General features: G+C 33.7%; 2 protein-coding genes across 3 annotated transcripts in view; one reads left to right on the forward strand and one right to left on the reverse strand.

The window, feature by feature from the left end:
- Positions 1 to 17,237, forward strand: part of LOC127709010 (major facilitator superfamily domain-containing protein 1-like) — a 46,986-nt gene that overhangs the window by 18,872 nt on the left and 10,877 nt on the right. For both annotated transcript variants that reach the window (XM_052214273.1, XM_052214281.1), the window contains 3 exons: positions 2,564 to 2,722; positions 3,170 to 3,285; positions 3,990 to 4,090. In XM_052214273.1, the coding sequence (XP_052070233.1) occupies positions 2,564 to 2,722; positions 3,170 to 3,285; positions 3,990 to 4,090 (376 nt within the window). The remainder of the gene's footprint in view (positions 1 to 2,563; positions 2,723 to 3,169; positions 3,286 to 3,989; positions 4,091 to 17,237) is intronic.
- LOC127709259 (uncharacterized) lies at positions 12,314 to 17,185 on the reverse strand. The gene is made up of 2 exons (XM_052214691.1): positions 15,774 to 17,185; positions 12,314 to 15,140 (listed from the first exon to the last, which is right to left on the reverse strand). The coding sequence occupies exon 2, from the start codon at positions 14,325 to 14,327 to the stop codon at positions 13,359 to 13,361; it is 969 nt and encodes a 322-aa protein (XP_052070651.1). The 5' UTR covers positions 14,328 to 15,140; positions 15,774 to 17,185; the 3' UTR covers positions 12,314 to 13,358.

Consider the following 17,237-nt stretch of genomic DNA (forward strand, 5'->3'; position numbering starts at 1 on the left):
TTGCCTTATATGATCAAAATTATAATAGATAGATAGAAACTTTAAATAACAATAAATTGCTTCGCCGAGCACAGCTGGATACGACCGCAGAGATCCAACTCTGAACAGTTGGGTCAAAAATGGACACAATATTCGCGCTTGATACAGGTCTGAATTTGGATTGTAATTTAATATTTGACACATAATAGGTTTCTGACACAGAATAACTGTAGTCAAAGAACTTAGAATTGGTTATATGATTTGAATTTATATTCAATTTTTTGCTTTTGTGCAATACACTATGCTGTTCTGAATTGACCTCCCCACCCCCTCCCCCCCCCCCCCCCCCCCTCCAAAAAAAAAAAAAATTTACACCCCCCTTCTTTTTCAAAATTTTTTTTTTACCCCCTCCCCCCTTTTTAAAAAAAAAAATATTTGAAGAAACTTTTTGATTTCTGAAATCTTGAGAAAAAATTGTCCCCCACCACCAATTTTTTTACCTCCCTCCCCCCCCCCCCCTCAACTCCCAAATTTTTTTTTAACCTCCCCCCTCCCTTTTTCCAAAAAAAATTTCTTTCCCTCAAGACATTGTCATAATCTCAATTCAAATTTCCAATGGAGTTTGCTTCCATAATAACCCACTTAAATACATCATAAAAGTCTTAAAATAGAAAATGACACACATAATCATAGCTAAAATTAATTTACCTTAATCAGCATTTTCAAAATTATTAAAATAGTAACTTCTAAAAATGAATTGACAGCTAATCACCTCAAGACAATACAACATTTGTTTAAACATAATTTAAAAGCAGTGTAAGGGAGGTAATTCAAAGTTGTGTTTGAATTACCTCCCTTACACTGTAATTTGAACTTAAGTAATTAACCAGGACACCCTTGTTTTTTCTCACTTTTTTGCCCCTAATTCCTAAACGGTTTTAGCCATAACCCCCCAAAGCCAATCCTAACCATCCCTATGTGGTATGAAATCTTGTGGTATAATTTCAGAGAGATCCATACACTGTTCCACAAGTTATTGTCATGAAACTAGAAAAATGCTTATTTGGGCCCCTTTTTGGCTCCTTATTCCTAAACTGTTGGGACCATAACCCTGAAAATCAATCCCAACCTTCCTTTTGTGGTTATAAACCTTATGTTTAAATTTCATAGATTTCTATTCACTAATACTAAAGTTATTGTCCGGAAACCAAATGTCTTCGGACGACGACAGGGACGTGATACCAATATACGACAGCAAAATTTTGCGGTCATATAAAAATGATCAGCAAGGCTAGATCTACAAATATGTCAAATTTTGTCGATGTCATTAGTAGACTGTCACTCTTCATAGAAGTTATTGCCCTTAAATGAGGATTATTTTACCCTCTTTTGTGTTTTGAGCAAAATCTAGAGAAGATAGAGAGAAACTAAACAGACAAAATGATCAACAATACAAGATCATCCAAAAAGAGATTTTTGTCATGAGTTCTATTCTTGTCTACAATGTTGGAGAGTGTCCTTTGTTGAATATGCACGTAGACCTATGTGAGCGACACAGGCTCTTTAGAGCCATTAGGTTTTTTTTCAACAAAAAAAAAAATTATGGGGTTCTTTCATATGCTGAATCTAACAATGTATTTATATTTTGGATTTTGGGCCCTGTTATCAAATTGGTCTACATTTAGGTCCAAAGGGTCCAAAATAATTTTTTTTTGTTTGATTTTATCAAAAATTGCATTATTGGGATTCTTTGATATGCTGACTCTAACTGTGTATTTAGATTTTGGATATAATGGACCATAAAAAGGTAAATGTCCAATTGCAAATTTTCAAGTTCTTAGACCACATTCATTCTGTGTCAGAAATCTATGCTGTGTCAAATATTTAATCACAATCCAAATTCAGAGCTGTATCAAGCTTGAATGTTGTGTCCATAATTGCTTCAACTGTTCAGTGTTTGATCTTTGCGGTCATATCAAGCTGCACCCTGCAGAGCATTTTAGTAGTCCCCTATCGATAAAGTTGAAGGGAACTTTAGGTTTGCACTCCATCTGCTGTCCGTCTGTCTGTCTGTCCGGCATGCTTGAAGATATTGATTTGATATTTGGTATATTGTTTTATCATGACAAGTTACAGATCAAGTTCGAATTTTGTTCCGGTCTGATAATTTTGTGCAGAGTTATGGTCCTTGGACTTAGAAAATTCACTCAAATATTCAGTTTTCCCCATTTTTTTTTCTTCATGCTTGAAGATATTGATTTAATAATTGGTACATTGTTTTATCATGACAAGTTACAGATCAAGTTCGAATTTTGTTCCGGTCTAATGATTTTGTGCAGAGTTATGGTCCTTGGACTTAGAAAATTCACTTAAATAATCAGTTTTTCACACTTTTTGTCATCATGCTTGAAGATATTGACTTGATATTTGTTATATAATTTACACCATGACTAGTTATAGATCAAGTTAGCATATTTTTCCAGTACAATTAATTTTTAACCGGTAGGGGACTATGTATTGCCATGCAATACTCTCAGAATGCTTGTTAATATTAAATATAAAATATCTCATAATGTCTTTTCAGTTGTTCAGAATAGAATTACAGCATACTGGTTTAGGAACAAGGAATTAGCTATGGCCTTTGGAATAACTCTGGCTTTTTCACGTCTTGGAAGTGTATTGAATTTCTTTATGACACAGATATTTGAGGATTCTTATGGACTGACATGGACTTTATGGGCAGGTATATGAATATTCCTGACTGAAAACATTTGTCTAGTACTCAAAAAAATGAATTTGTAAATATAAAAACCTTTAACATTTCCATAATACATGGAGTATTATAGTGACATTCAATGTATTTATTGTTTGAATGTCATTAACCCAAATTTTCACCCTCACCCAAAAATTATGGAAGAATATTCAGTAGCCTCAATGTCCAACTACTAGTCCAATGGTTAAAGGTAAGATTTTATAGGATAACTGTTAGAACATGTAAATCTAGTGAAAATGGAAGTTTTCATATGATGATTTGAATTTCAATTGCACTGTTATTTAAAATGTTTTTTTTATGACTATAAAATACCATAATATTGTAAAAATACCTATCTATCTGACTATTTTTGTTTTATAAACTACTTTGCACTATTTGGGAATATTATTGATTCAACAACAATAACTTCTTTTGTAGGTGCAATCTTATGTGGTTTGGGCTTCATTTCATCCTTTATTGTAAGTTTTATGGATATATATGGAGTAAGGCAACTTGGAGATGAACAAAACCTTCAAACAGAGTCTAAAAAACTAGTAAGTACATATGACATAGCTCATTAAATCATGTAGTATGAATAAAAGGTGATGTAATGTTAATATCAATGAGATAGTAACCCAATAACACAGCTGGCAAGTCAGAAAAGCCATATTTTAGTATATTTAATTAAAACCTTGCATGTAGTTAGATTTAACCTCTTTTATTCTTATAATATTTATATGACTGCAAATTTTTGTGGTCATATTATGTTATGTGTATGTTATACTTTTCATCTGAATGTTTATCTTTGTAGACAAAATGCTTCTTCTTGGTAAATTTAGGTTAAGTTGACTCATACTCTTGAAATTTTGAGACAATGTTTTTTACCAAAAAAGGTAATTTTGAGGGTTGTTGCAGTACACATTTTGAAAAATATTTTCACCACTTTTGCTGTAGAGCATAAATTTTCCATTAAGTTTTGGTGTAGTTCTCTTGTAGATATTTCTTTTTAATAAAAAAAAACTTACTGGTATATGTTATAACCACAGATTAGTTGGCTGAAAGTTTAGTTGTTATTATGTTATTTCTATATAAAGTTTCAATACTGCAGTTAGACATTTTGTAAAACTCTGTTAAAATGTTGGTAAAAGAATATATTTCAGATTGACAATAGGTCAAAGAAAAATCCTATAGTACAAAAGTTGTGCTTTACAATTGACAGTTGAATTAATACATAATGATTTGTTTTTCTACATTATAGAAAGTAACAGATATAAAGTATTTCTCCATGTCTTACTGGTTGTTGGCATTGACTATTATGTTTTTCTATAATGGAGTTTTCCCTTTTGTTGCAGATGCAAGGTAGCGGTATAGTATAATTCTAGATGTTGTAGACAGAATAAATTATTTTAATTGGAAAAAAAACTACAACAAAATATCATCTTTGATATAGTTTTTTGTCGTGCCTGCGTCTTTTGTCGCAGAAAGCTCGACATAGGGATAGTGATCCGTTGGTGACGGCGGCTACGGCGGCTTCGGCGGCGGCCTTAGCTTACTTCTTAAAAGCTGAAGGTGGAAGACCTGGATGCTTCATACTTTGTATATAGATGCCTTATCTTACTAAGTTTCCGTCTGTCACATGTCCATTGTCCATGACCTCATTTTCATGGTTCAGTGACTACTTGAAAAAAAAGTTAAGATTTTTTGTAATGTTAATTTCTCTCTTATAATGAGTAATAGGATAACTATATTTGGTATGTGCGTACCTTGCAAGGTCCTCAAACCCGTCATACAGTTTTCACTTGACCTCGACCTCATTTCATGGACCAGTGAACAAGGTTAAGTGTTGGTGGTCATATCTCAGATACTAGAAGCAATAGGTCTAGCATATTCGGTGTATGGAAGGACTGTAAGGTGTACTTGTCCAACTGGCAGGTGTCATCTGACTTTGACCTCATTTTCATGGTTCAGTGGTTATAGTTAAGTTTTTGTGTTTTGGTCTGTTTTTCTTATACTGTATGCAATAGGTCTACTATATTTAGTGTATGGAATGATTGTAAGGTGTACATGTCTAGCTGGCAGGTGTCATCTGACCTTGACCTCATTTTCGTGGTTCAGTGGTCAAAGTTAAGTTTTTGAGTTTTGGTCTTTTTTTCTTATACTATATGCGATAGGTCAACTATATTTGGTGTATGGAAATATTTTATGATGTACATGTCAGTCTCGCAGGTTTTATTTGACCTTGACCTCAATTTCACGGTTCATTGCTCAGTGTAAAGTTTTTGTGTTTTGGTCTGTTTTTCTTAAACTATAAGCAATAGTCAACTATATTTGTTGTATGGAAGGATTGTAAGCTGTACATGTCTGCCTGGCATGGTTCATCTGACCTTGGCCTCATTTTCATGGTTCATTGGTCAATGTTTAGTTTTCTTGGTTAAGTCTGTTTCTTAGAAACTATAAGCAATAGGTCAACTATATTTAGTGTATTGAATGATTGTAAGCTGTACATGTATTTTTAGTTTGGTTTATATGACCTTGACCTCATTTTCTTGGATCATTTTAAGTTTATGTGATAGTTGTAGTAAAGCTTTATATTTAGGACTATCAACATAATATCAATGGTTAGTAAAGAAGGCGAAACATTTCAGCGTGTGCACTCTTGTTCTAATACTGTATGCAAGAGGTCCACTATATTTGGTTGATGAAAATATTTTACGATGTACATGTCAGTCTGGCAGGTTTTATTTGACCGTGACCTCATTTTTACAGTTCATTGCTCAATGTTAAGTTTTTGTGATTTGGTCTGTTTTTGGGTAAAGATTGCATGAAATGCAATCAAAACCCTATGGTACTGACTAGATATCTAAATCTTCCAAGGTTTATCACTACTTTTGAGATACACAAAATATAGTGCATTGATCATAACATTCTAAACATCTTATCCATGAACATTTCTAGAAATTTATTAATGAAATATATGCTCAGATATTCAAGTTACAAAAGGGTGTTATACTTGTCAAGAAAATTACATTACTTGTGCAAGGTGCAGGAATCTAAAATCTGTTCTAAAAATATCAATGATGTCATTGTTAAAGTTATCTTTAAAACTGAAGTTTTCTTCCTTTGTTCATAATTGTAGTTGAATCAACTACAACCAATGCTTTATGTTCAATGCAATGTTTAATTTTACTTCCCACTGATAAGTTAAAGCAATCTTTACCCTTCAGTGCTTACAAGCACTTTGATACTTAAACTTGAGCAATAGGTCAACTATATTTGGTGTATGGAATAATTGTAAGGTGTATATGTCTGTCTGGCAGTTAACATCTGACCTTGATCTCATTTTCATGGTTCATTGGTCAATGTTAAGTTTTCCTAGTTAAGTTTGTTTCTTAAATACTATATGCAATAGATCAACTTTATTTAAAGCATGTAATGATTGTAAGGTGTACATATCTGTCTGGCATTGTTCATCTGACCTTGACCTCATTTTCATGGTTCATTGATCAGTGTTAAGTTTGTTTCTTAGATATTATGTGCAATAGGTCAACTATATTTAAAGCATAGAATGATTGTAAGGTGTGCATGTCCGTCTGGCAGGGTTCATCTGACCGTGACCTCATTTTCATGGTTCTTTGCTCAATATAAAGTTTTCATGGTTTGGTCTGTTTCTTGTAGACTATAAGCAATAGGTCAACCAACTATATTTGGTGTATGGAATGATTTCAAGGTGTACATGTATTTCTGGCTTGGTTTATCTGACCTTGACCTCATTTTCTTGGATCATGTTAAGTTTATGTGATACTTGTAGTAAAACTTTATAATTAGGACTATCAGCATAAAATCAATGGTCAGTAAAGCAGACGAGACATTTCAGCATATGCACTCTTGTTTTTTATTATTGTTAATTATCTTGAAAACTATAATAGATACATTGAAATTTAAAAAGCAAAAATGATCAGCAAGACGAGATCTACAAATAAGTCCACATGATCGAAATCAATAATCGACTCCTTATAAAATTTATTGCCGTTTGTTGACGATTTTTACTAATTTTTTGTGTTTTTGCCTTATATCTTAATAATTATAATAGATCGATAGAAACTTGAATGAGCAAAAACGATCAGCAAGATAAGATTTACAATTAAAATTACATGAAGGAAATAGTCCAACGACTCCTCCTTGGAGTTATTGCCCTTTATTGACGATTTTTACCAATAATTTTGCGTTTTGTCTTCTATGATAAAAATTATAATAGATAAATAGAAACTTTAATTAACAAAAATTATCAGCAAGGCAAGATCTACAAACAAGTCAAATTTTGCCGATATAGTTAGTAGACTTTTTATAGGAATGATTGCCCTTAAATGAGGATTTTTTTACCCTCTTTTATGTTTTGAGCAAAAACTGAAGTAGATAGAGAGAGAAACATAACAGTTGAAATGATCAGCAAAACAAGATCAACAAAAATGAGATTTTTGTCATGAATTCTATTCTTGTCTACAATATTGGAGAGTGTCCTTTTATTTTTATCTTTGTTGAGTATGCACATTGATCTAGATGAATGACACAGGCTCTTTAGAGCCTCTAGTTTTTGATATGACAATTTATGATTGTAGTGTATGCAAGCTCCATATTTGTTTGGTCCATCATAATAACAGAAGTACAGATACAAAACATTCACAAATACAATGAATACACAAATATTTACAAAGGTCAGTCACTATGAATTATGGAATCACTCGCAGAAAGAAACAAGTCATGAAGGATTACTTTATATTAGGGTTGTCTGTTTTGAATCCAATAATTGTGAATTTGTCATCATCCTTTTAAATACCTGTATTGTAACTAATGAATTTTGATTTTAACGATTTATTTTATCTCGGCTTGGGTCATTTAGATTCGTTTCCTATTTATATCAGGTGAAATATGTTAGCACACTAAAGTTCAGCTTGGACGATCAACAAAGGTGTAAATTACCGGTCACCATAAACATGTCATTTTAACTGTTAAACAAACAAGTATGTTTACACAGCTTTGATTACTTATAAAGTTGATTACCGGCGTAGGTTACATAAGAAAAATATCCAATTTGAATTTTAATCTTTTTCTTTTTTCGAAATTTCGAACTTTCGAACTTTGAGATATAGGGGTCAATTTACATCAGTTTTACAACGCCAGAGCTATAAAATTGATTTGACTTAACCGAGAAATCGATTCAACTGAGTTCGACTTCTCAGAGGTTGAAATGCATTGATCAAACAGGAAGTTTACCTGGACCACAAAATTGCTTCCATTCATCCGAGTTTTCGACACAACAAAGTTCAACTGTAAACTCTGTTTTTTTTTTGTCATGTGAATTTCTCATTTATAATGAGTAAAAGGATAACTATATTTGGTTAATGGGATCCATGCAAGATTTTCATGTCGCCAGATGTCACGGATAGACGAGAGCTGACTTAGGAGTTTGTACTTACAGATAATAAATGACTACTACTTTAAACAAAATAACAATTTAATTAGGTACAAATTAACAAATATAAATAGATGAAATCAAATGAAATAATACTGTCAAATGTTTAATGAACTGTTCCTTCTTCTTTATATTAAACTATGAAATCTGGATAAACGATACTACGGAATTTTACGTATTTGGTTTTCGGTAACTACACAAAACTGACCCAATATAAGCGGTGTACACATTACGGCTGCCCTATTGTCTAGACTCGACTCCAAATATTCTATGTTGCCAAACTATTGATGATAAACACGGAACGCCGCACTGTCAACAGGTTTCACCACCATCTGTACTTTATCTCCATACTTTACTATACAAAACTACATACACCTAGCCCGCAAACTGGGACCTATTGAAATACATACTGTACGTTAAGATACAATACTATACTTAAGAAATATACATATGTTTATGTATTACACATGTCGCATAAATAATGACAAATACTTAGTACGACTACTTATGTTCAATCTATAGAAGATTATAGCATATTGAATAATGCATTACTTATACACAAATAATTACGGCATATCGTATAATGCCTTACTTTACACAATACAAACTACGGCATATCGTACAATGCCTTACTTTACAAGTCACATAATTGACTTTATTGTATACTATCATTATACAATTACTACACACAATATACAGCTTTTAACGCTGAATATACATTTATGCTTATACGTTGCATATTACTTTACATACTTATGGAGATACATACATCATTGCATTATTGTACGCAAACGTTCCTAAAATACCAAACAATTTCGATACTCGAATATTTACTACAGCCGGAAACATATAACCGTGTTAAACTTTCATTATAATGAACATTAATTAACTTATTACATTTATAAAATAGCAATGTCAAAAATTACAATTACAATTGAAATAATTATTCTATATTTGCGTTGTTGCAGAAAACTGAACACTTTAGAACGAATAATGATTAAATAAATAAGAATAAATTGAATCCTACCTCAGAAATCCAGTGTGTGTGTCCACGCCACATTGTAAACTAACTTTATACAAACATTTCTGACCACACCTTGACTCGTTAAGGTGTTACCTGAGAGTGAATAGTCAGCTCATCAAATACAGGTATCACTGTTACTCAACCCGTTCGACAAGTTTACAGGTAAATGCCCAAGTAAATAGTGGACACTACTTAATTAATTAGATGTAAAATGTGGACATGTATTATACACCGAAGTCTGCAGAATATAGCATTTATAAGATACTGACGTTCTGCAAATCGAAATAGAATTAACAACCAAAATAACAACATATATGTGAGTAAACAAAGTCACCCTGTGACAGTTCCTCCCCACAAAAAGAAGTACGAAGTACTGATAATAAAAAATATATATAAACAGAAATAGATTTACATACAAAAACCCATCAATGCAAATAAACTAGTCCAAATCAAAAGACAAACTAATCATACTAACGACACTACCGGACAGTACTCGACTCTTGACCAGGTCCAAATAAAATACCAACCGACCCTTACAACAAATCGACATATACTCACCTAAAAGATGAATAAGGATCATTATCAGGTCTTGTCGCCTCATAACTTAAACCTATTCAAAGTGTTATGTCACGACATATCCTGCCCACAACATCACGGTTTGTCACCATTTCAAATCTAGTCCTGTGATATTTAGACTGTTCAACAAAATAAAACTAACACTATCAAATCTTCACTACTTACTATTCATTATAAAACAAAACACTGTAATATTTACATCCTAAACTCTACTGAGATAATCTGCACCCACATTATCTATACCTTTAACTGCTACAATTCTAAATCTGTAAGGCTGTAGAGCTAATGCCCACCTCATAAGTCTAGCATTCTCTACTTTCTTCTTATCAAGATAAGTAAGTGGCTGGTGGTCAGTCTCAAGTATAAATTCTCTACCGTATAAATACCTCTGAAATTTCTGCACAGCCCAAACGATGGCTAAACACTCTTTTTCAATAGTGGAATAAGCCACTTCACTCTTCTTAAGTTTCCTACTTGCATATGCAATAGGCATCTTGGAGTTCTCTTGATACTGCATCAGTACTGCCCCAATCCCTCTATCTGATGCATCAGTCATCAGAACAAAAATCTGAGTGAAATCTGGTAATTTCAATATAGGAAACCTAACTAAAGCATACCTTAAAGACTGAAATGCGTTCTCCTGTGCATTTTCCCAAACAACAGTTCTAGGCTGTCCTTTCTTCGTCAGATCAGTAAGTGGAAGTGCAATACAGGAGAAGTTTGGAATAAACTTCCTGTAAAACCCAACTAATCCAAGAAAAGACCTTACCTGTTTCTTTGTAACTGGTCGTGGAGCTTCTTCTATCGCTTTAACCTTGTCTGGATGAGGTTTAAGTTTGTCATCACCGACAAAATGACCCAAACACTCTAGACTACCATAACCTATGGAACACTTACTAGGTCTAGCTGTAAGATTTGCCCCTTTAAGTCTGACCAAAAGTTCATACAGTACCTCTAAATGTTGCTCAAATGTCAAGGTGAAGATGATTATATCATCTATGAAATTATCTATATTCTTCATACCTTTTAACAATATTCTCATTAATCTGCAAAAAGAAGCTGGCGCAGTAACCAGTCCAAACGGCATTCTACGAAACTGAAACAAACCTTTAGGTGTTTGAAAAGCGGTTTTCGGTTTGGCATCCTCTGATAACGGTAACTGCCAATATCCTTTTGATAAATCGATTCGTGAAAAGTACTTATGTCCTGCTAACTTAGAAAACATCTCTTCTGCATTCCCCATCGGTTCAGCGTCAAACAAAGTCTGGCTATTTAACGACCTAAAATCAATACAAAATCGGTTTGTATTGTCCTTCTTCTTAACAATGACGATCGGTGACGCATAAGGACTCGTAGATGCTTCCATAACTCCAAGGTCTAACATTTTACTAACCTCAGCATTTACTGTGTCTAACATACTATATGGAATAGGATACGGTTTCATCCTTATAGGCGTTTCACTGGACAATTTAATGTCATGCTCCAGAAGATCGGTACATCCTGGAGAATCAGTAAAGACTTCAGGAAATGAAAACAGCAATTCCTTTACCTGTAATATCTGATTTTCATCCAAGTCTGGATTAACATCAATATGACTAGCATTCTCACCTGAATCAGTAAAAGGTATTTCATGAATCTCATCATAAACATCCACTTGGTCACTATCAGTATCTATCACTGCAGAACTTACCACTGTTAAATCATCATCTACATCACACCTTTCCACATACCTTTTCAATAAGTTTGCATGGAACGTTTTAATCTTCCCATTCATCTGTATTCTGTAGTCTACCTTACCAAATTTCTCAGTAATAGTAAAAGGACCTTTCCACTGCATCAACAGTTTATTCTTATCCGTAGGTAAGAGCACAAGAACCTTTTCACCTACCTTCATATGTCTTTGCTTGGTCGATTTATCATAATATACCTTATTCTTCTTTGATGCAGACGCCAAATTACTTCGAGCAAGCTCACAGGTAGCTTCTAATCTCTCTCTTAAATCTATCACGTACTGATATGTAGACTTTACCTCAGGATCGTCTATCTCTTTAGTCCATAGCTCCTTTAATATTGCCATAGGTCCCCTCACCTGTTTACCATACACGAGCTCAAATGGCGAAAACTTCAGACTCTCCTGTGGAACTTCCCTGTATGCAAACAGTAATGCATTTACATACCTGTCCCAATCTTTAGGTCGTTCATGACACATTCTCTTCAACATCAGTTTTAGACTTCCATTGAACCTCTCTACTAACCCATTACACATAGGATGATAAACAGTTGTAGTTAACTGTCTAAGCGATATGAGTCTACTTACCTCAGCCATAAGCTTAGATGTAAACTGACTTCCCATATCAGTTAACATTTCCTGTGGAACTCCTACTCTAGAAAATATATCTACTAATGCCTCAGCAACACTCTCTGTCTCAATATCCTTCAAAGCTATTGCTTCAGGATAACGTGTAGCATAATCTACCAAAGTCAGTATATATCTACTACCTCTGTATGTTCTAGGAAAAAGAGGTCCAATGAGATCAACTGCTACGCGTTTAAACGGCTCATCTATCAACGGCATAGACTGTAAAGGTACCTTACCTATTTTTCCTTTAGGAACTGTACGCTGGCATATGTCACAAGACTGACAAAATCGCTTAACATCCGCCGAAACACCTGGCCAATAAAAAGCTGATAATACTCTATCAAGTGTACGCTGTGTACCCATGTGACCTGACATAATCGACTCATGTGCTACTCTCGTCACTGTCTCGCGATGAAACTTCGGAACTACTAACTGAGTACAACTTACCCTATCAGGTTTTGACGACGAAAACTGTCTGTATATCATACCTCTTTTTAAAATCCACTTTACTTTTCCATTCTTCCGTGTAACTGTATCACCCGTTAATACATACCTTCTTATTTTATCCAACGTTGTATCTTCTAGTTGAGCTTTCTTGATTACATTTGGATTTACCTCATCTGTGATGATATCTTTTACCTTCAGTTGCACAAACGGCTTACTTTTGTTTCTTACCTGTTCTCTTGTCTCAACAGCTCCCGTTTGTTGCCACAAAGGATCAGGCTTTCCTGGTTCTCTAGCGTCCTCTACATTACCAATTATCAAGTCATACACAGGATTAGCCATACACCATCCTTCAAATTCTCCCTGTAAATATGGTGTATCTATATCAATTCTAGCTATTGGCACTTCAACTCTGGTTCCATCTGCCAAAATACATACCTGTTTTCCACCCGTTAATGACTCATTGCCAACCATATCACGTTTAACCACAATACCACTGCAACCAGTATCTCGTAAAACCGTGACTGGTTTACCATCAACATAACCTGAACTTACAGGCATACTTACATTTGCGGTTGACTGACAAGACAACGGAAGTGTACTTGTACAACCAGTAGGAATAGCATCTACTATAGAATCTGTAGGTATAGTACAGGTATTACATACTTTACCTTTAAAATTCTTTCTATCGTCTGACGATCCACTGTTGGTCTTTTGTAGATTAACTCTACAATCCGTTGCAATATGTCCATTCTTACCACACCTTTCTGTCCCTATTAGGTACAAATGAAGTACGTTCTGTTGGTTTTATACTTCTCTGTTCTTTCTTTGTACTATAATCAACTGGTTTCGAACCACTTTGGTTTCTTACTGAAGATGTGTTTGACTGATTACCTTTATCTATAAGATTGGAAGCACTTGTTTGTCTTTCCTCACGATACTGATCAGCTAAAGCTACCATTTTCTCTAAAGAATCTGGTATTCTCTCTTTTAAAAACAAAGACAAGTCCTTCGAACATATATGTAGAAACTGATCCCGTATAATCAAGTCATACAAACTTATATAAGTAGTATCTGTATGTGCCATATCAATCCAACGCTTAAAATAGCTATCTAACCTAACAGAAAACTGTATAAAAGTCTCACCTGGCTCTGGTCTACAACTTCTAAATCTACGTTTAAATCCTTCTTCAGTCATATCATACCTTTTTAGTAGAGCATCTTTCAAAGCTGGATAATCAAGAGCTTTATCAACCGGCATAAGTGCATATACATCAAGAGCCTTGCCCTTCAATAACGCACTAAGATGAGTGGCCCAAATATCAGGTTTCCACTTTTGAGCAGTAGCATAACGCTCAAATCTCCTAAGATAACTATCTATCTCATCCTTACCTTCTTCAAAAGCTGGAATTTTAGGTCCACGAACTGTATCATGTGACCCCCCTGTACTTACTAATTGTGGTAACTCAGCTTGTTTACTTAACTCTTCCATTTTCTGACTATGCGTCAACTTTTGTAGTTCCAATTCATTCTCAACCTTAGCTTTCTCAATCAAAACTTTTTCTATAGCTGCTTTTCTATCTCGTTCGTCTTTCTGTTCTTGCCTTAAAGCAGCCCTTTCATCTAGGACCCTATCCTGCTGATCTTTAACAAACCTTCTCAACTCATCATCTTCATACCCTAATGAAGTACCCAAATCTCTAATCTGTTGAATCTGTTCCATCTTGAACAGTCAACAAACCAAACACCAATTTCAAAAAACAAAACGCCAGCACTCAATGTACCTACTGCAACCCTCAGTGTACTACAATCAATTACTAAATATATGTAAGTACCGATACTCACAGTTTACAATGTAGAGCAGAAACAACACCAAACCTCCAAGGCACGAACCAACATAGACACAACTGTGAAATCTGGGTCCCAAATATTCAGTTCTCCTCACAAACACCTGAAGCTATACAATTCAAACATATAATAAAACAATACAAATGGAAAAATACATGGTGAAAAAAAAATACAATCAAAAATACATAAGATTGAAAATTTAAATTTAATGAAAACTCTCTAAGCCTTTTAAACAAATCCCACTTCTGACACCAATTGTCACGGATAGACGAGAGCTGACTTAGGAGTTTGTACTTACAGATAATAAATGACTACTACTTTAAACAAAATAACAATTTAATTAGGTACAAATTTACAAATATAAATAGATGAAATCAAATGAAATAATACTGTCAAATGTTTAATGAACTGTTCCTTCTTCTTTATATTAAACTATGAAATCTGGATAAACGATACTACGGAATTTTACGTATTTGGTTTTCGGTAACTACACAAAACTGGCCCAACATAAGCGGTGTACACATTACGGCTGCCCTATTGTCTAGACTCGACTCCAAATATTCTATGTTGCCAAACTATTGATGATAAACACGGAACGCCGCACTGTCAACAGGTTTCACCACCATCTGTACTTTATCTCCATACTTTACTATACAAAACTACATACACCTAGCCCGCAAACTGGGACCTATTGAAATACATACTGTACGTTAAGATACAATACTATACTTAAGAAATATACATATGTTTATGTATTACACATGTCGCTTAAATAATGACAAATACTTAGTACGACTACTTATGTTCAATCTATAGAAGATTATAGCATATTGAATAATGCATTACTTATACACAAATAATTACGGCATATCGTATAATGCCTTACTTTACACAATACAAACTACGGCATATCGTACAATGCCTTACTTTACAAGTCACATAATTGACTTTATTGTATACTATCATTATACAATTACTACACACAATATACAGCTTTTAACGCTGAATATACATTTATGCTTATACGTTGCATATTACTTTACATACTTATGGAGATACATACATCATTGCATTATCGTACGCAAACGTTCCTAAAATACCAAACAATTTCGATACTCGAATATTTACTACAGCCGGAAACATATAACCGTGTTAAACTTTCATTATAATGAACATTAATTAACTTATTACATTTATAAAATAGCAATGTCAAAAATTACAATTACAATTGAAATAATTATTCTATATTTGCGTTGTTGCAGAAAACTGAACACTTTAGAACGAATAATGATTAAATAAATAAGAATAAATTGAATCCTACCTCAGAAATCCAGTGTGTGTGTCCACGCCACATTGTAAACTAACTTTATACAAACATTTCTGACCACACCTTGACTCGTTAAGGTGTTACCTGAGAGTGAATAGTCAGCTCATCAAATACAGGTATCACTGTTACTCAACCCGTTCGACAAGTTTACAGGTAAATGCCCAAGTAAATAGTGGACACTACTTAATTAATTAGATGTAAAATGTGGACATGTATTATACACCGAAGTCTGCAGAATATAGCATTTATAAGATACTGACGTTCTGCAAATCGAAATAGAATTAACAACCAAAATAACAACATATATGTGAGTAAACAAAGTCACCCTGTGACACCAGACAGGGTTCACTTAGCCTTGACCACATTTCATGTATCATTGATCAAGATTAAGTTTTCATGTCAAGTCTGTATCTTCGATACTGAAAGCAATAGTTCAACTATATTTGGTGTATGGATTGATTCAATTTGATTGTCAGGTGAACATGTCTGATGGGTAGGTTTCATCTGACCTTGACTTCATTTTCTAGGTTCATTGGTCAATGTTAAGTTTTAAAGGTTAGCTCCATTTCTCAGATACTATACAATACAATATTTTTATTTCCAAATTAAAGGGCCCATTAAGAGCATAACATTAATAACAACATGACATAAACATTACAGAGTGACTAAAGAAACATAAAATAATAGTTCAAATGCATGAGTAGTTCAATATATAGTTCAATATATAGTTCAAAGTATAGTTGAACAATAGTTCAACTATACTTTGCGTCTGGACTAATTGTAAGGTGTACATGTCTATCTGGCAGGGTTCATCTGACCTTGATTTTTATTATCATGGTTCAATGGTCAATACTAATTTTGCCTTTTATTTGTGTTTCTTAGATACTATAAGCACTAGGGTAACTATTTTTGGTGTTTGGAATGATTGTATGGTGTACATGTCTGTCTGGTTGTATATTGAGTAAATCAGACCTTTCTGATTTTTAAGGAGTAGTTGCTCTCCAATTTTTCGTAGTATTTCCAAATCTGAGAATATCTCCCTTTATCCATTTAAATGGGCCACTTCCTTTTTGAAGCTTTGGCTGCTGTTTCTTGATATAACATTGTGATCTGAAGATGCATAAGGGCATGATACATAATCTAACAAAAGTTAATTTTGGTGAGAGCATGCAGCCAATATTTCCAAATAAAAAAAAGATTTGAAAAACCAAAAAATAATTTCCAAGATACTTTTTGTGAGTCAGCAGAAAAAACTATAGAGTCCACATGACAACATAGTTACACAAATTATTTTTTGTTCAATATATAAAAATAGGAAAATATTAATCTGGAAAAACAGTACTGTAATTCCGAGTTTGAATTTTTAAACAATATTGTGAATCTATTCCTTTACCACATATTCTTTTGCATAAAATGAATTTAAGATTGAATTGAAATTTAACATTTATTCTCCTTTTT

Source organism: Mytilus californianus, unplaced genomic scaffold (genome assembly GCF_021869535.1).
Source record: "Mytilus californianus isolate M0D057914Y unplaced genomic scaffold, xbMytCali1.0.p SCAF_1, whole genome shotgun sequence".
NCBI classification, from domain to species: Eukaryota; Metazoa; Mollusca; class Bivalvia; order Mytilida; family Mytilidae; genus Mytilus; species Mytilus californianus.